General features: G+C 47.5%; 1 protein-coding gene across 9 annotated transcripts in view; it reads right to left on the bottom strand.

The window, feature by feature from the left end:
* The window catches only part of PPIP5K1 (diphosphoinositol pentakisphosphate kinase 1), a 1319084-nt gene that overhangs the window by 841623 nt on the left and 457966 nt on the right, over positions 1–19495 (bottom strand). For all 9 annotated transcript variants that reach the window (XM_086958191.1, XM_086958195.1, XM_086958197.1 and 6 more), the window contains one exon: positions 16044–16165. In XM_086958191.1, the coding sequence (XP_086814317.1) occupies positions 16044–16165 (122 nt within the window). The remainder of the gene's footprint in view (positions 1–16043; positions 16166–19495) is intronic.

The following is a 19495-nucleotide window of genomic DNA, read 5'->3' as shown; positions in this document are numbered from 1 at the left end:
ACCCGGGCCGCCAGCAGAAGCAAGTGTTGCGGGGCTACCTTGACCAAGAGGGAGCCCCGGGAATGGAGCTGGCGTGCTGAGAGCGGAGTCCCCCGAGATTGGCCCGGTAAGTTGAAAAGGGCTGGGGGGGGGGTGGCTCGGTGCACTTGTGTGTGTGCTCGTGTGTGTATGTATGTGTGCGACGGCGCGGGGGGGCTCGGTGCACTTGTGTGTGTGTGTGCGCACGTGTGTGTATGTGTGCGGGGGGTGTGTCTGTATGTATGTGCCTGCGTGCATGGGCGCTCGTGTGTGTGTCTGTGTGAATGCGTAGACAGCAGCTGGCCCACAGAGCGCTCGTACTTGTGCGCGTGACAGTTTGAAATCGCCTCCAAGGCGATGCGCGCAGCCAGGATTGTCTCCTGGAAAGCAGACACGGCAACAATAGGTTGGTAACATATGATGTTCTGTATAGAAACATTTAGTGGGTTAATGTTGTTTGTGAAATACACAGCAAATCTTTTCCGCTTGGCTGCATAGCATGCTCTAGTGGTGGGGCGTCTAGCTTCTTTTAGAACATTCATGCAATCAGGCAGAAGATTAAGGTATCCAAATTCTAAGACCTCAGGAGCCAAATCGTTATGTTGAGCTGCATTGGGTCTGGATGCATGATCTCTCAATGGTTCTTTGTTAGTAGATGTGAAGAGAGTTTACATTTTTGATGTGGTACTACCAAGAGTTCTAGTAGTGGGGTGTTCCCCTTTTGGTGCTATGAGAATCAATGTGAGGGAATGTTGCTGTAGCTCGCGTTCCATAGTGGGAGAGGTGGAAAAGCATACGCAAATTTGTTTGACCAACAAATCCATATCGCATTGCCTTTAGACAATGGATGTGGTATCTGGCGGCGAAGCTTGGGCATTTGGAGTTGCGGTGTGTGGCAAACAGATCTATCTCTGGTTGGCCCCACTCGTGAAAGAAAGGTTGAAGAACTTGAGGATGAAGTTCCCACTCTTGTATCTGTTGTCTTTGACAACTTAACAGATCTGCAACTTGACTGTGAACTCCTGGTAGATGTTCTGATAACAGGAAGATTTTTTAAGGAATGGCCCACCTCCATATGCTCTCTGCCTGCCGGTAGAGCTGTAAGGAGTGTGTTCCCCCTGTTTTTGGATGTAATACATGGCTGTCATATTGTCTGTACGGACTAATACAGCCTTGCATGATAGGTAATGCTGAAACGATTTTAGAGGTAAAAAAATTGCTAGCAACACTAGATGATTTATGTGGAGTAGCTTTTGTTGCAGTGTCCATGTGCTCTGTACTGTGTGTTCTTCCAAATGTGCTCCTCATCCTGTAAGATATGCGGCTGTGGTTAGTACCACTTATGGAACAGGCTCTATGAACGGCCGGCCCATGGAAAGGTTTTTAGTGTTCCACCACTGCAGATAGCGATGTGTCCGGTCGTCCACCACCACCAGATCTGTTAATTGTTGTTGAACCTGATTCCATTGACTTGCTAAGCACTCCTGAAGGCGGTGCTTTTGGAGTCTTGCTTGTGGCACTATGAAGATACAAGATGCCCTCATTCCAATTAATTGCATGAACACTCGAACTTGTATTGAGTGTTGTGGCTGGAATTTTTGTATTAGAGCTTGCATACTTTGTATCCTTGTTGGATTGGGAGATGCAATTGCTTTGGAGGTATCTATTGTGGCACCCAGATACTGTTGAGACAGGGATGGTTGGAGATGCGACTTTTTATTTATTTATTGGGAATCCTAGCTTGTGTAGCAGGCAAATGGTCTGATGCGTGTGCTACACATTAGCCAGTCGTCTAGGTATGGGAAGACATGAATGTTGTCCCTTCTTAAGTGTGCTGCTACTACTGCTAGACACTTTGTGAAAACTCGAGGTGCTGTAGTTACTCCGAAAGGGAGTACTTTGAACTGGTAATGTTGACCGTCTAGTACGAATCGAAGGTACTTTCTGTGAGCTTGATGGATGGGAATGTGAAAGTAGGTGTCCTTGAGAGCTAATGTGGCAAGGAGTCGCCTTGTTTTAACAGGGGCAGAACCTGCTGTAACGTGACCATATGGAAGTGGTCGGACTGTATATAAAGGTTTGGGGGCCTCAGATCTAGTATAGGTCTGAGGGAACTGTCCTTTTTGGGGATGAGAAAGTATAAGGAGTAAACTCCTGTGTTTTGATGGTGTTTTGGAACTGATTTTATTGCATTCTTTTGCAGTAGAGATGCAACCTCTTGTTTTAGGAAAGTGAGATGCTCCTGTGACATGGGACGCTGACTGGGTGGTATTGTTGGAGGAGTGAGTTCCAGGCAATAACCTGACTGAACTATTTGTCTTACCCACCTGTCTGGGGTGATGGAGTTCCAGACAGGTAGGAACTGTTGTAATCTCCCCCCAACAGGAGTTGAATGGTCTGGGGGGATGGGAGGGAAGTCACTGTTTGGGAGTGGAGGCATTGAGGTTGTTGTTGCCTCTGCCTCTACCTTTATTGTTGTTACCTCTATATCCTCCTCTGTAATAACCTCTACTGGGCGAGGTTTGGGTGGGCGCATTATAAGAAGAGGAGCTGTTGTCTGTTTGAAAACCTTTAGAGGTGCCCCTTTAAGAGGAGTGACGAAAGGTCGCTCGGTGGGTCTGAGTTTGTAAGGCTCCCATGGATTTTGCTGTGTCAGTATCTTTTTTCATTTTCTCTAGTGCATTATCAACTGTAGGACCCAAAAGATGTTGCTGGTCAAAAGGTTGATTTAGGATACTGGCCTGTACTCTTGGCTTGAATCCAGAGATGCTTAACCAGGCATGTCTACGTAACAGTACTCCTGTATTTATTGGACTAGAGGCTGTGTCGGCAGCATCTAACGCACAGCGGATTGAGGTATTGGTAATGACCTTGCCTTCATGTATAAGTCAGAAGCCCTGGCTTTATATTGTTCTGGCAAATGTTGCATAAGTGTCTCTAGCTCATCATAATGAGCTCGATCATATCTTGCTAAAAAAGCTTGAGTGTTAGCAATTCTCCAGACATTGGCTGCTTGTGTGATGGTGCGTTTCCCTGAGGCATCTAAAAGCTTGGACTCCTTATCAGGGGTTGGAGCATCCCCTGTCGTCTGCGAGTTAGCTCTTTTCCTCGCTTTTTAGACTACTAATGAGTCTAATGGCAGCTGACCCTTGATGTATGCTGGGTCAGTTGGAGCCGCTTTGTACTTTTTTTCTAGTCTTGGGTTGATTACCCTGGCTTTGACGGGGTCTTTGAATACCTCTGGTGCATGTTTCACCACTCCATTAAGTATTGGTAATGTGGCTGTGGTTTTGTGTGATGACAGTAATGTATCCATAAGGAAGTCTTCTTCCACTGGATCTGTATGTAAATCCACCCCATGAAAAGTGGCTGCTCTATGAATAAGCTGAGTAAACCCAATAGTGTCATCTGGAGGAGATGGTCTAGAAGGGTATGCATCATTTTGTTGCAGATCTGGTGCATCTGTCGCCTAATAATCTTCCCAGGGATCATCTGATGGCCCAGGAATATTGTCTGGGTCATCTGCGACATCTATGTGTTGCTCACTTTCTACCCCCTGTGAATAATTCTCTTCATCCTCATTATCATCCTATGGTATAGGGCTAGGCGTGGTGGATGATGAGTGCACAGGAGAAATGTCAAGTGGTATCTCTGGCAATGGTGAAGGAAATCTTATGGGGGAAGTTTTAGCATGTTTTTTGAGAGGAACCCGGAGGTGGCTTGGGAGAGTCCATTTTCCTCTTTTCAGGCACTGTAATTATATGTCCAGTCTTTGGATGAATTTGAAGAGTATTTTGTTTTGGATCTGGGCGGAAAAGCTCTTCTGTGTAACTATCCTTTTTCGGCGCAGTGAGTGAGTGAGAGAAAACTTGTACCGAGCAACTTAGCCCAAGGGCATCAAGGCGCCAAACAACAACAAAATGTCTTCAAATCACCGAGACCACATCTACGAATAGACCTCACGAAAGAACCAGGTTTTCCGTTCTTTGAGAAAGCGTGCTAGAGAGGGTAGTCCCACCAATTTAGGCGGGAGTTCCAAAGCTTAGGAACCACGGTAGAAAAGGCTTTTCCTCCCCATCTTGCTTTGGCAAATCTCGGGACTGATAAGAGATTTTTGGAAGATGAGCGGAGGGCTCTACTGGGGGAGTAAGGATGAAGAAGGGACCTGATGCCCCCTGATCCAGAGCCATAAATAGCCCTGTGAGCGAAGCAAAGAAGCTTGAAAGAAATCCTAGACTGGACCGGATGCCAATGAAGGGTTTTCCTGGCCCGGGTTGCAGAAGAGAGCCTGGGGAGATTAAGGACCATCCTGGCCGCAGTGTTTTGCACCATCTGTAAGCGATGGACCAGGCTCTTGTTCAAGCCCACATACAGAGCATTGCAATAGTCCAATCTCAAGCAGACGAGACCAATGTGGCCTGCTTCCGAGCCTCTGGGGAGAGATAGCATGCAATCTTTTTGAGGATCCTGATAATGCCACAACAGGTGAACACGGTCCTACTGACCTGACGGTCAAAGGAAAGAGCAGTATCAATCAGAACCCACAGGTTCTTAGCGAGATGGGAGGGAAGGGGGCAGTCCCCAAGGGAGTCTTGCCACCAGTCTTTAGACCAAATGTCTTGACTACCACCGAAGATCAAGACCTCAGTCTTCTCTCCGTTAAGCTTTAGGAATTTCCGGATCATCCAATGGGAGACTGCCTCCATGCACGTTCTAAAATTCTGGGCAGAGTCGCTCACAGACTGAGTCAGGGAGACCATGATTTGAGTGTCGTCGGCATACGACAGCACCTCAAACCCATAGGATCTCACCACCCTGGCAAGTGGGGCCACGTAAATGTTAAAAAGGGTAGGGCTTAGAGAGGATCCCTGGGGTACTCCACGTTGCACAGGTTTAGAGGGGGGACAGAAAGTTATCCAGCTTCACTCTTTGTTCCCTTTGATGTAAAAAGGAGGTGAGAAGACTAAGGGCTGGGCCTTCAACTCATATCTCCCTGAGCCTGGCAACAAGGACCGAGGGAGACAGGGTATTGAAGGCTGCCGTAAGGTCGAGTAGGACCAGAAGGGTGATCTGGCCCCTGTCGACCCTCGAACGGATGTTATTGATAACCACCGTAAGGGCAGATTCAGTACTGTGGGCTCTTCGATAGCCGTGTTGCGAGAGGTCCAGCAGGCTCGAATCATCCAAAAAGGTAGAAAGGTGGCGGTTGAGATGAGCCTAAAGTATTTTGGCAGGGGCCGGTAACAAAGAAATCGGTCTAAAATTTTTCAGGACCCCTGGATCAAGAGAAGGCTTCTTCAAGAGAGGTTTGACAACAGCCAATTTCCAAGAGAGGGGAAAAGTTCCCTCAGTAATTGCACGGTTTGTCACGTCCGGAAGGGGGGGGATAACCACGTCCCTACAGGCCTTCAAGATTTTGAGCAGACAGGGGTCCAGAGGGGAGCCCGACCTGGTGTTATCAAGAAGGCGGATGATCTCATCAAGGGTGAGAGACGGGAAGACCAGCAGACTAGGCTCAGGTTCAGGAGCCAAAGGCCCTGCTGCGGAAGGGTGGAGAGGAGAAAGGGGGGTCCAACTGCCTGTTGAGGCATTCTAGAGCATTATGGATATCGGCAATTTTAGAATGGAAAAAGGTTGAGATTTTGTCACAGAGCTCCTGCGTTTCTACTATGGGATCCGCAGTCTGGGGGGCTGAGAGGGAGTCAATGATCTTAAATAGATCTCTGGAAGATTTCAGAGAGGTGGTCAAGTTGACATAGTAGGCCTTTTTTCTCTCAATAACTGCTAGTTTATATTCTTTTAAAAGATATTTATGTGTTATCTTTTTGGTGGGATCAATATGAGCACGCCAGAGCCTCTCTTGTTTTCTGCATCCCTGTCTCAGCAGTCTAAGGCTGTTCGAGAACCAGGGTGCGGAAGGGCAATTTCTAGCGGAGTAGTGTTGTTTGACGGGGCTAAGATATCTACAGCCTCCCTGATGGTATTAAAGAAATCCACTGCCGCAGAGTTAGTGTCCTTATTTAATGGGGAACTTAGTCTGGACATGAAAGGGGCCAGAGCTTCATTATTGATCTCCCTAAAGTTTCTGCTGAGCTCCCATTTCTTGGGGTCAGATTGGGCAGTGTGATGAATTTTAAGCTCAAGGGGCACAGCCAAATGGTCTGACCAAGCCAAAGGAATAGGGATGCCCGTCTTCAATCTAAGGTCATTAGAGAAAACGCCATCGAGCGTATGGCCCGCTAGATGAGTGGGGCTGTCCACGAGTTGGGTCAAACCACATGCGCCCAGGGTTTCTACCAGGGACAGAGTGTCTCTGGAACAGAAATTCTCTAAGTGGAAGTTAAAATCCCCTAGACGAGTACGGTTAGGTCTGTCAATGAAAGGTTCTACTAGCTGCAACAGGTCTTGACTAAAAGCGGATCTAGGTCCAGGGGGCCTGTAGAATAGTATACCCGAAAATGAGACTGTACGAGTGGAGTTGATGGAAAAATACATGGCCTCGAAGGAATCAGAAGCGATGGAGAGATGCTCAGTTCGGCAAATGGAGGAGCTTTTATGAAGTATTCCCAACCCACCTCCTCTGCGCCCAGTTCTATCCTTCCTGGTCAGGGTGTAACCCGCGGGAATTGCGTCTGTAAGGTCAGGGCCAGAGGATTCCGAGGCCCAGGTCTCAGTGATAAATACCCAGGATGGTTTCCTCAAAGAGACGAAATCCTTAAAAGCGATGTTATTTTTAATCAGGGATCTCGCATTTATAAGGAAACCTGCTTCATTCGTCAGAGAGGTAGACTTAGACACCCCAGAGTCCAAAGGCACCTACCTGTTATTACATTTTCTGGGGAGAGAGGAGTTACGTCTACAGCAGTGTGCATGAAGAATGGCATCGGGGGAGAGAGTGTGATGGCAAGATTTCAAAGGAGGCTTAAGCTTTAATAGAGAATGGGTGGTATAATAAAAGCTTACTTGGGAGGGAGTAAAGCGGGGACCAGCCCACCTGGCCTCTGGCGCTAACTCAGCATGGACGGGCGCAGACAGGCTTGACTTAGGCGCGACTTCGGCGCGTGTCCGCTAGGCGCGGAGGAAGCCATAGCACCTAAATAAGGTTGGGCCTCAATGGCGAGCAGCGCGTGACCTTCTGTAAGCCAATGAGGGCAAGGACTCCAAATGTCTGCCGGCGCCCTCCACAACAAAAGGGAAAACCCGTGGTGGACCGGGACACTGGCAAGAATAACGGGAGGCGAGGGCGGAGAACCTCTGACAGGTAGAAGTCAATAAAGAAGCGTGCAAAGACGCAGCGTTAAAATTTTAAAATAAACACAACAGTTTTAAAATCCAGCATCCAACATCGTAATCATGTGGCAAGTAAAAGTCAGTTTTAAAGCTAGCAGCAGTTTAAAAATAGCAGCAGTGTTCTGGGCTGAGGCATCGCAGTCATGCACTCGGCGAAATCAAGACTAAACAGGCACTATTACAGCCGTTGCGCCTAAATAAGGTTGGGCCTCAATGGCAAGCAGTGTGTGACCCTCCGTAAGCCAAAGAGGGAAAGGACTCCAAATGTCTGCAGGCGCCCTCCACAACAAACGGGAAAACATTGTCTTGCTTGGGACTGTATTGTTTATAAGGTTTCACAGTGTCTATTTCAGTCTTTGGAGCAGATCTTGGTTTCGGATCCGAAGACTTGGTCTTGTGTCTCTTTTTCGGATCCGAGCTTTTCAGATCCGGAATTATTGGTCCCAAAGCCCATTTGGGATCGTCGACCTTTGGAGCCGAAGTGTGTTTCGGTGCCGAGATGGGCTTCGGGTTGACTTTTTTCGGAACCGGAGTTGGCTTTGGTACAATAGCCTTGGGAACTACCTTCGGTGCTGAGCTCGGTTTCGGCTCGACCGGTTTCGGTACCGAGTTCGTTTTGGTTTTAGGACCTTTTGATTGTCGGGACCGACTGGAGCCCAAGTCGACTGGAGGCTTTTTTGGATTCTTCGTTGCCGAGCCAGAAGGCGTGGCGTCTGAACTTTTTGATCGGTGTGCACCTGGACCCAGAGGTGGAGTTGGAACCGAAGCATGTACCGGTATGAGGGTGTGAACAGGGTCGACGCTTGTACTCACGACCTGTTGACCAGCTGGAAGAAGATCGCTGTCTTCTGATTGTCCTTCGGCTCCAGAAGATGAATCCTCGGCTTCGGAAACGATGTTGTCTTGCTGTTGTTCTTCGGACTCTAGATCAATTGGGGCCTCGTCTATGATGAGGTCTGGTGTCGATGAAGAGGACTGCACCATGACTCTTCAAGCTCGACAGTCTCTGATGGTTTTCTTGGACCGCAACGAAGCGCAGGCCTGGCAATCTCGACTCTGTGCTCTGGGGAAAAGCACAGATTGCAAACCTCATGTAGGTCAGTGTGGGGGAATTTGTGCCCACACCGAGGGCACTTCTTGAAGGGTGTTCGTTCCATGAGCCAAAGGCCCAATGGCGCAGTTGGGCCCGACGGCCCCGACAAACGCTGGAATGGAGAAGCGCAAGCCTTTCTTCGATGCGGGTAACTGGAACCACGAACGAAGACGATACCGATGGTATGATGTAGGACTGGAAGTCGAAAGGAGAACGGTAACAGGACTGAACGATAAACACATCCGAGCCCGAAGGCAGTAAAAAAACAATCTGAAGATGGAGTCGATGCCCATGCGCACTACTACGCTCTACAGGAGAAGTCATCTACCAAACAAAGACTCTTCTAAGACAACCACAAAGTGTATTCATCCGGGCCCACCACCAGCTGGCGATCTATGCACTAGTGTGTGGTCTGCAGCCCATATGCCTCGAACCTACAGTTTCCCTAAGAACTCCAGAGCAGTACTGAGAATCTCCTTGAGCATTGGTAGAACATGAACGGCACGTTAAATGTTTGAGCCGGTCTCCACTAAGAAGTCATCAACATCTTAAATAGTGTGCCTCTCAACCTTATGATGATGATGACGAGCCTCCCTCTAAATAACTGCATGTTCATCCGAGGGAGATGGCTTGGTGGGATAAGGCTCAAAGTCTGGTTTGTCTGGTGAGTCAACATTATAATTATCCAAAGAATCGTCCCAAGCTCCTACCTCTGCAGGTTGATCATAGGGGTCTTCCTCCACATAATGGCACTCAGTGTCAGAGAAAGAGTGGACTGATTCCTCTGGAGATGCCAGTGTAGCTGGAGGGGGTGGAGACTGCATGTGCAGGAGGCAGTGGAGGTTCTGGGGCAGTGGAAGTGAAGGTGAGTGCCCCATGAGTAAAAAGCAATGGAGGAGGTCTTGTGGCCTTTAAGCACTGGGTGTCTAGTATCCACAAAGGCACATTACTGTAAACTTTCCCCTAAGGTAGCTTCGAGGAAATCGTTCCAGTGTAAGGATGGATAAAAAGTATGTATTTCCTAGCATCCAGTTTTTTTGTGCTAGTCTTTCAATTTGGGTTGCTTGGATCTCTCCTTGGAAGCCCATTCAACATTCAAGCCTTGTCTGCGAAGGCACACCAGACACCATAGTATTTTTCTTTGAGTGTTCGGGCTGGGTGCCAAATTCCCTCTTGAGAAGGGCTCTGCCTCTGTACTAAGGTGTTTATATAGGTAGAGCTTTGGAGTAGCGCTCAGTATCAGGGGTAGTACTCATGGCGATGCTCAGTGTTGTGTGTGTTTTCTGTCCCACAGGCATCAAAGTCCAAGGTGTTCATTCGAGTTCCATCCCCGCTGTGGCACTTTGAAGACATGGTCTGAGGTACAGGCATCAGCTAATGTGCCAGTACTACAGAGAGTGACTCATTCTTTGTCTCGGTACAAAAGGGGGTGGTGATGGACGGAGCATCTGAATCAATCAAACATTCACACCCAGTCAAAAGATCTGGGTTTAATCCATCACTGTTCTTTAGCCCACTCTGCCACCCCAGTTCAGACATGGCTATATGCAAATCAGTCTGACCCTGTCCCTCATGGGAACAGTCCAGCCCGAACTGCCAAGCCATGTCTTCCCTGGAACGGAAACAAGCTTCCGAGGAGCGGTTTCTGGCATTCCAGCCGTCTTCAGCCCGGCTTGCTTGAATCCAGTGGCAAAAAGAGCAAGGGACTCACGTCTGAGCATACCCTGCCACACTTATGGCGGCCAAAAGCGGTACAAACGGGGGGTGGTGATGGACGGAGCATCTGAATCAATCAAACACTCACACCCAGTCAAAAGATCTGGGTTTAATCCATCACCATTCTTTAGCCCACTCTGCCACCCCAGTTCAGACATGGCTATATGCAAATCAGTCTGACCCTGTCCCTCATGGGAACAGTCCAGCCCGAACTGCCAAGCCATGTCTTCCCTGGACCGGAAACAAGCTTCCGAGGACCAGTTTCTGGCATTCCAGCCGTCTTCAGCCAGGCTTGGTTGAATCCAGTGGCAAAGTGAGCAAGGGACTCACGTCTGAGCATACCCTGCCACACTTATGGCGGCCAAAAGCGGTACAAAAGGGGGTGGTGATGGACGGAGCATCTGAATCAATCAAACACTCACACCCAGTGACAATATGTGTGCCGATCGAGCGGAGGGTCTCCTTGAGAGCAACACGCCCTACACCACTTCCTGCCTTCCACGCTCTCCACGCAGGTCAGCTCGCTAGTTGCTGCAAAGCTCTAGGCTACTTCTAGGGGTGGGCTCTGAGCTCTATGTGACAATAGCGGCGAGTCAGGCTGCTTGAAGGTCACTTAGCGCTAGCCTCCTCCGTGTTCATGTTTTACTTTGTATATTGCTAGGGTGTGATTTTAGACACTTGTTGCGAATTTTAAACTTGTTTAACGCTACTTACTTGCTGCTCTTCTTGCTCCTGACCCCGTTCCGCCGCGGCTGTTTGCCGATCGAGCGGAGGGTCTCCTTGCGAGCAACACGCCCTACACCACTTCCTGCCTGCCACGCTCTCCACGCAGGTCAGCGCGCTAGTTGTTCCCTCCCCTTGGGCTATTTAAGAGTGAGACCTGGCGTAAGCGCAGCGGGCGCGCCGACTTCGAAGTTGCGCCAAAGTTAAGCCCGTCTGCACCCGTCCGCGGCCGGCCGCGTCCAGCGTCCGCGGATCTCCTTGCCCTTTAACACTCTGGCTCACTCCATTCCCGTGCTACTGGTGCCACCCGGGACTGCGGTATTCTGACCTCTCTGGGCCCCTTTTTGGGTACACACGCCCTGAGTACTCCTACAAATTGCAGTGATTCTTCTATTACTTCACCAGTCGCTAGGCCCTCTGTACCACACTCTGTGGCAATAGTCTACCTCAATACCAGCTCGCTGGTGAAGCATCAGCTTGAGATATTCCAGCTGTTGGACGATAATAAAGTAGATATCCTTCTCCTTTCGGAGACTTGGCTAACTGATGACTCTACCCCTGATATCCTCGCTGCTGTTCCCACAGGCTACTATATCTTACAATCTAACAGGGCGGTCGGGAGAGCAGGAGGGGAGGTTGCAGCTATTATTCGTTCTCAGTATAAGTTTACTATCCTTGAGACTTCTACTCTCCCTAAAACTGACATTCTCACTTTGAAATTTACTTCCCCTAGGTCTTCTTTTATTTGTGTCCTTGTTTATAGACCTCCTGACTATATGCCCCTTTTTTCCCAGTAGTTTGGCGATTTTGTTTCTCGGCTAACTATTAATTCCGCCAAAATTCTCATCATTGGCGATTTTAATTATTGGCCGTCAGATCCTCGTGAAAGCAGTCTTTCTGAAGAATTCACTGACCTCTTACTCAGTCTGAACTGTAATCAGCACATTACAGTGGCCACTCATATCAAGGGCCATACCCTTGACCAAGTTTGGACGGCCAATCTTGACATTTCCCCTCCTTCAGTGTATTCCTGCCCTTGGTCCGATCACCTCTTTATTTCTTTCTCCCTTAATTTCATCCCGTCTTTCCACCCTCCTCTAACTACCAACTTTATTGCGCATAACTGGAAGCGAGCTAACCTCGCAGAATTCCACTCCGTTCTAGCTACTACAGCCCCCAGTGACCTGGCCTCGACATCTGCCCAGGCTGATGTCCTTGAGCAGTGGCTGGTACATGCTAGCGATATAGTGGCCCCACTAAGAACCATTAAAACTAAACGTCCCCACGACGCTCAGCGGTGTTTCACTGATCAACTGAAATTGGACAAACTTGCCCTCCGCCAAGTTGAGCGCCGTTGGAGGCGCAACTACGACCCTCCATTAAAAATTGTATATGTTGATCTATTAAAACAATACAAAAAATCTATCCTACTGGCCAAAACCTCTTACTTGTCTCAGAAATTCCTGGACTCCGCCTCGAAGACTAAGGACATTTTCTCAATTGTGGAGGAACTCACCTTGCCAGACCGTGTTACTGTCCAACCCCAACCTACACAAGCCCTCTGTGATTCCCTCAACTCATTTTTCATCAACAGAAATCATCACCATTAAAAACAACATTCCTCCTCCTTCTCCCACTCCTTCTTTACCCCCTATGAACCCCTGTCGTTTTGATGTTTTCCCTCCCATTCCCTCGTCAGAGTTTATTTCCCTGCTACACATGGTGAGCTCGGGTTCCCCTAATGACTGCTGTCCCCCTCAAATCCTTAAAGCAGCCTTCCTGGCCTGCCCCGATCCCCCGCTGGAACTTCTTAACAAGTCGCTCGCCACAGGCATAGTCTCTGACTCTTTTAAACAGGCAGTTGTAGTTCCTATACTAAAAAAGCCTGGTGCTGATCGTTCTGTCCTGAGTAACTATCGGCCGATCTCCCTTCTCCCCTATTTGGGGAAAATTTTGGAGACCTATGTCACTCGCTGCCTCAGCGCATTCATTGAGGGGTCTTCCTTCTTGGATAACCAGCAAGCCGGCTTCAGACCGGCTCACTCTACCGAAGCTGTTATCGTGGCCGTAATGGATGTTCTGAGGCAAGGCGCTGATAAGAATATTGCCCAGGCATTTGTTCTACTAGATCTGTCAGCCGCCTTTGACACGGTCGATCATGCTATCTTGATCGACCGTGTCAACAATGCGGGTATTCAGGGCATGGCTCTAACTTGGATCAGGTCTTTTCTGCACAGTCAGTTCATCTGTCCACTTTCTCTGCCCCTTAATCCTCTTTCTTGTGGTGTTCCTCAAGGCTCTGCTCTGTCGCCTCTTTTATTTAATCTTTACATGCAACCTCTTATAGTTTCTCTCCGTCACACCCCGGTTACTATCTTTAATTACGCGGACGATCTACAGCTGACTTTCCCTGTTGATCCCTCTCCCTCCTCCTGTGCCAATTTCCAATCCACCATGCTTGCCATCTCTGAGTGGATGCATTTTAGTCAGCTGAAGCTCAATCCCAACAAGACGGAGTTAGTATTGATAGGAGGGTTAGCTAACCCTTGGAACTCTAGCTTCTGGCTTCCCTCTCTCGGGGGCCAGAAGCCTTGTCCTGTCAATTCGGTGAAGAGCCTAGGCGTAATTATACGCAGTGATCTGTCCATGAGGCCTCAAATTGATGCTTCAAGCAAGCCGGGATGAAGACGGCTGGAATGCCAGAAACCGGTCCTCTGAAGCTTGTTTCCGGTCCAGGGAAGACATGGCTTGGCAGTTCGGGCTGGACTGTTCCTATGAGGGGCAGGGTCAGACTGATTTGCATATAGCCATGTCTGAACTGGGGTGGCAGAGTGGGCTAAAGAACGGTGATGGATTAAACCCAGATCTTTTGACTGGGTGTGAGTGTTTGATTGATTCAGATGCTCCGTCCGTCACCACCCCCTTTTGTGCCTCATTCTTTGTCTCATCACAGAGAGGCCTTGCTCGCCAAAGATATTCAGCATCTCAGTGGATGGCTGTTGAGGCATCTTTAGGTGCACCCAATGTCTTTCTCTTCTGCACCATAGAGTGTTCTTGCACAGAAAGACATTACAGGAGCAGGCAGAGATTGCAGACACTGTGGTTATTAGAGCAAGGGTACTTGGCACTGAACTGTTCCCCTAAATGGAAGGGTGTTCATTCCATCACCCTGTATTTGCCTGCATTCTCCGAGCTGATCTACTGGAGATCGAGAAGAACTTCACTGAGTCTTTAGACATCTGACTTGTCCTTCCTCCACCATCCCGATTTGTCTTTCCGTGGTTAGTTGTATGCAGATTCTACGACGGTGAATTCTTAGTTTGATTTCGACTTCTTTCCTTCCTTGACCTCTTAGTTGCTTGATATCTTCAGGTACTTCAGTAACCCTGCTTTGACTAAATCACCCCGTAGGGCATCCACTTCTTCTTTTCCTGTACCGTGAATGTCCTACAGGGAAAAGCCTTGTAAACTTTCGGCTTGTGGTCATTAGGCAGGTACAGTTTGCATACTGGTCCTTCTGTGGGAGCTTCACTTCCAGCAGAACCTGAATAGTATGTTTTCTATCTCTTGCTGGTTTGTTCTGAGGTTCGGGGTAAATCACCACCCTGACTAGGCATTCTCCGGCCACGGGGTAGACATTTCCATGAAAAAACAACATGATTTTCAGTTGGTTTTGGAGTCTTCTGCTCTGTCTTGACATCCTCTGTCATAGCCATCAATGCTCCTTCTCTCCTGCTGCTTCTTTTTTGTATTGTCTTCAGATTTCAATGCTCATTGAGGAGATGCCATGTCCTTTTATTCCAGACTCAATAGCGGGGAAAAACATCTGAAGATGGTGAGCATTCAAACAAACTTCACAGGCTTACGTATGACACCACTGGGAAAAGACTAGGTACCTAATGGTGGACAAGGCCTGACAATAAGAAGGGGAGGACCATGCTGGATTCAATCAATAGACAGCAGAGTAATGTGCAGAATGTGAATCCAAAAAAGATTCATGCTCCAAAACACCAATTTCTATGATGACCAAGTACTGGTCCGAGCCTTCAGACGTTGTCTCTCATCTTGACTGATAACACAGGTACAGCTCCTCCTCCCAGATAATTTTACAAACTTGTGTGCTGCACACATACAACTTTCTACCAGCTCATATCTTTTCTTGTGGTGTGTTATGACACTGGAGTTCTTGTCATGAGCCTTATGGGGAAACAACTGAACTAACAGCTCTTGAAGAGTTCATACCAACAGTTAACTGTGTGCCTTTATGTCTCCATCTCCCTTTTAGGTAACTGCCTATCCCTAGCAGTATGACACTTATGTTACATGCCTCACCCTGACATTAAGTGACAGACTCCAGTAAACGCAGGCTGTGCACCAGTTGTCCCTTGTCTACATGCAGCACATGTGTCCATTCAACTGTAGAAATTTCAGTTATCCAGCATATAGCTATCCAGACAAGCACATAAAACACTGCTGCTGTAAGCTCAGAGGAGAGGGCCCCATACATCACCGTCACTCCACAATACTGGTGTTCTCTGCTGGCTGTCTCCTCTGAAAAGGGGCCTTTAACAGCTGAGTCAACACTTGAAGAGGAATGTTGATCGCCATGGTGAATGCAGGGGCTGGTTCAGCAGACACAGGAGACAAGCCACAAAGCATAGCAGTGACATTTTGATTATAGCAGTGCTCACAACACCGATAAAGGCAGGACCAACCCAAAAGTAGAGAGAAGGAAGACAAATGTTGCTGTAAGCGCATTGGTAACATGGCAAGATCACACATTAAAGTAAAATTTGGCAGCCCTGATTTCATCTGGAATATATATATATAGTGGAAATCAAGTCTTAAGGGCATCTGAGCAAATTACACAGCATAAGAGCTACAAGATGGTATGTAGAGGTTACAACGGCACAGGTAACAATTTACAAATGTTACTCCAGTACGACAGCAACACAAGTAAACTATTCATAGTAATCTATACACAAAAGGGGCAGAGAGAGAGAAACAGAGGGATGGCAAAGTGTTTACGGAAGGGAATTAAGGAAGGTTTTTGGGAGACAGTGAATATTTGTACTTCTCTTATGAAGAATCTGAAAGTTAAATGTTCCATTCTGTATGTCCCTATAAGCTCCTAGAAAGCAGGCTTAGACATTAATACTCGTAGAAAACAGATATTTTTAAGTAATGCAGGATCCAGACTTACCCCAAGATTTTAGCACAGTCATCATAGTACTTCATGGAGTTCTTAACAAAGCTGAAACCGTTCACATCGCACACAAAGGAATGCCCATTTGCTCGTAGCAGATCAAAACCACATACAGTTTGCTGTGAAAGAAGAAGGTCGCTGTCATTAAAAGTGCTTATAGGCTAATTATGGATTTGTAATGTAGGCAAATTTCTTTTGAAGAGCACAAATTCACCAGAAATCTTCCACGCGCCACCAAAAATGCATGACAGTGCATTTTGAGTTAATTCCTTTCATCAAAATACTGTCTATCCATTCACTTCAGGTACTGAGAAGCATTCACTGAGCAAATTTGCACCAAATACCGCTTTAACCTAAATTCTAGTCAAATGCATCAATGCAATACAGTGTGAATGTGACAGATCTAACTCTTACCTTTTAGCAGAGTACAATCTCTTTAAAGGGGCCCACTATAAGGTCTCAATTCTCAATCAATCAACGAACAGGCAGAGTTTCCCACTGAAAATCAATCAATGAACAGGCAGAGTTTCCCACTGAAAATCAATCAATGAACAGGCAGAGTTTCCCACTGAAAAGTAACAGTCTGTTTGAGTTGCTGCTTTTCCAGGGGACATGCTGGGGACTATACAACGGACCTCGTTAGTAAGATAGTGCTCTGATAAGGGAAATGCGACTTACCCAGTATGCATCTGTTCTTGGCATGTAGAGCTGTAGAGTCAAATGCTTTGCATGGCCGCGATCTAGTGTTGGGTCCGGGTGTTTGCACTTTGTTTTTGTTTGAAGAAGTCTTTTCCAGTCACGAGGTAGGTGACTCCTGCTTTTGGTGATAGTGCACATGGGCATCGGCTCCATTGTTAGATTGTTTGCCGCAAAGGGTGATAATGGAGTTAGTATGAGTTGTAAGAGATGTCGATGTATGTATGTATCTAAGTAAGATATTACAGCAACAGGTATAGGTACCCAGGGAGCGTGACGGCGCCTGTGACTCTACAGCTCTACATGCCAAGAAGAGATGCATACTGGGTAAGTAGCATTTTCCGTTCGAGGCATGTGAGCTGTAGATCAGATGCTTTGCATAGACTATACAGCAGTTATCTCCTAAAGCGGTGGCTTACCTGTAGCTGTTGCAGTCGTATGAAATAGTGTACATAAAACTGCTTGGCCCACACTAGATTAATTTCTTCCTAACACATCTACACAATTGTGTTTTGTGAATGTGTTAAGTGTAGACCATGTTGCAGCTTTGCAGATGTGACCTATGGGTATATAGTCTAAGAATGCCATAGAAGTCGCTAGTTTGTGTGTGGAGTGAGCTTTAGGGGAATTGTTAATGTTAGTTTTGCTTTTGCATAGCAGGTATGAATGCACTTGACTATCCACTGTGCAATACCTGATTTTGATATAGGTTTGCCTTTATGTGGTGGTGCAAAAGCGACAAACAGTTGTTTTGTCTTGCGGAAAGGTTTAGTCCTTTCTACATAGTAAAGTAGTGCTCTTTTCACATCTAAAGAGCGCAAAGCGCGTTGTGCCACAGAATCCGGTTGAGGAAAGAACACAGGCAACTCAACAGATTGGTTGATATGAAAGGCAGAAATAACCTTTGGTAGGAATTTAGGGTTGGTCTGAAGAACCACTTTGTTTTGGTGTACTTGTAAAAATGGTTCTTTTATGGTTAGTGCTTGAAGCTCACCTACTCTCCTCAGTGAGGAGATAGCTATGAGGAAAGCTACCTTCCAAGTGAGAAAGTGCAATGGCTGAAAGGGTGGACCCATCAGTCTTGTAAGGATAATGGTAAGATTCCACACTGGAGCAGGTGGAAGTCTTGGAGGAATGCTTCTTTTAAGTCCCTCCATAAATGCTTTAATGACAGGCACTCTAAAGAGAGACAGATGCTGTCTGTTCTGTAGGTATGCAGCTATTGCAGCAAGATGTAAGCGTACGGAAGAGTACGCTAAATTGGAACGCTGCAGATGTAATAAATAGCAAATGATGTTTTGAACTGAACTTCCAGTGGACCGATTTGACTGGGATTGCAGTACGTTACGAATCGCTTCCATGTTGCTGCATAGCATGCTGTTGTGGTAGGATGTCTAGCCTCTTTGATGATGTTCATGCAGTCTGGCGGGAGATTAATGTAGCCAAACGCTAAGATTTCAGGTGCCAGATTAAAAGATTGAGATGACTGGGATTTGGATGTCTTTTCTCTCCACAGCTCTGAGTGAGAAGATTGGGAGTGAGATGTAGTTTTTGGTGAGGAACTACAGAGAGCTTCAACAGGGTTGTGAACCAGGGTTGCCGGGTGCATGTGGGAGCAACTAGTATTAGTGTCAGGGACGCCTGTCTGAGCTTCCGAACTACTAATGGAATGAGTGGGAGAGGCGGAAAAGCGTAGGCAAATATCCCTGACCAATTCATCCATAATGCATTGCCTTTGGACAATGGGTGTGGATGCCTAGATGCGAAGCGTGGGCATTTTGCATTTAGGTTTGTGGTGAACAGATCTATGTCCCGAAAGCCCCACATTTGGAAGAATGGGAGGAGATCTTGAGGGTGGAGTTCCCATTCGTGGATCTGTTGTCTTTGACGACTGAGAAGATCTGCAATCTGATTGTTTACTCCTCGAAGGTGTTCTGCAAGGAGATACATTTTGTGACATATTGCCTATCTCCAGAGAGTCTGTGCTAGTTGTGACAGCTGGAGAGTGTGTGTTCTCTCCCCTGTTTTTGTATGTAGTACATTGCTGTCATGTTGTCTGTATGGATCAGGACACCTTTGCCTACTAGATGTACCTGAAACGCTTTGAGCGCTAGAAAAATCGCTAGCAGCTCTAGATGATTTATGTGATGCTGTTTTTGATGCCGGCTCCACATGCCCTAAATTATATGCACCTGGAGATGAGGCCCCCAACCAGTGATCAATGCGTCTGCTGTTAGCACTATCTGTGGAATTGGGTCTATGAAGGGCGTCCTTTTAAAAGGTTTTGTGTATTCCACCACTGCAGAGAGCAATGGGTGCGGCTGTCCACCAACACTCGATCTGATAAGAGACCCTGAGCCTGGTTCCACAACAAGATTGCAGACATCCACAACAGCTTCGACAACCAACCCGGAGACCAACCCACCCAACCATTTGCTGAACAGTCTCCCCTCGTGAACACCCTTAACGACTGGAACCCAATCTCCACTGAAGACACCATTCGCCTGATGAATTCCATCCACTCAGGATCCCCCTCAGACCCATGTCCTCACCACATATTCAACAAAGCAGACTCCGTCATAGCACCGCACCTCCGAGACGTCATCAACTGCTCCTTCAACTCCGCCACCTTCCCGGAAGATTGGAAACACGCTGAACTCACCGCCCTTCTGAAAAAACCCACAGCGGACCCCACCGAGCTCAAAAATTACCGCCCCATCTCGCTTCTTCCATTCCCGGCCAAAGTCATCGAG

The sequence above is a fragment of the Lissotriton vulgaris genome, chromosome 2_1 (assembly GCF_964263255.1).
Source record: "Lissotriton vulgaris chromosome 2_1, aLisVul1.2, whole genome shotgun sequence".
Lineage (NCBI taxonomy): Eukaryota > Metazoa > Chordata > Amphibia > Caudata > Salamandridae > Lissotriton > Lissotriton vulgaris.
This window is presented reverse-complemented; position numbering and strand designations above follow the sequence as displayed.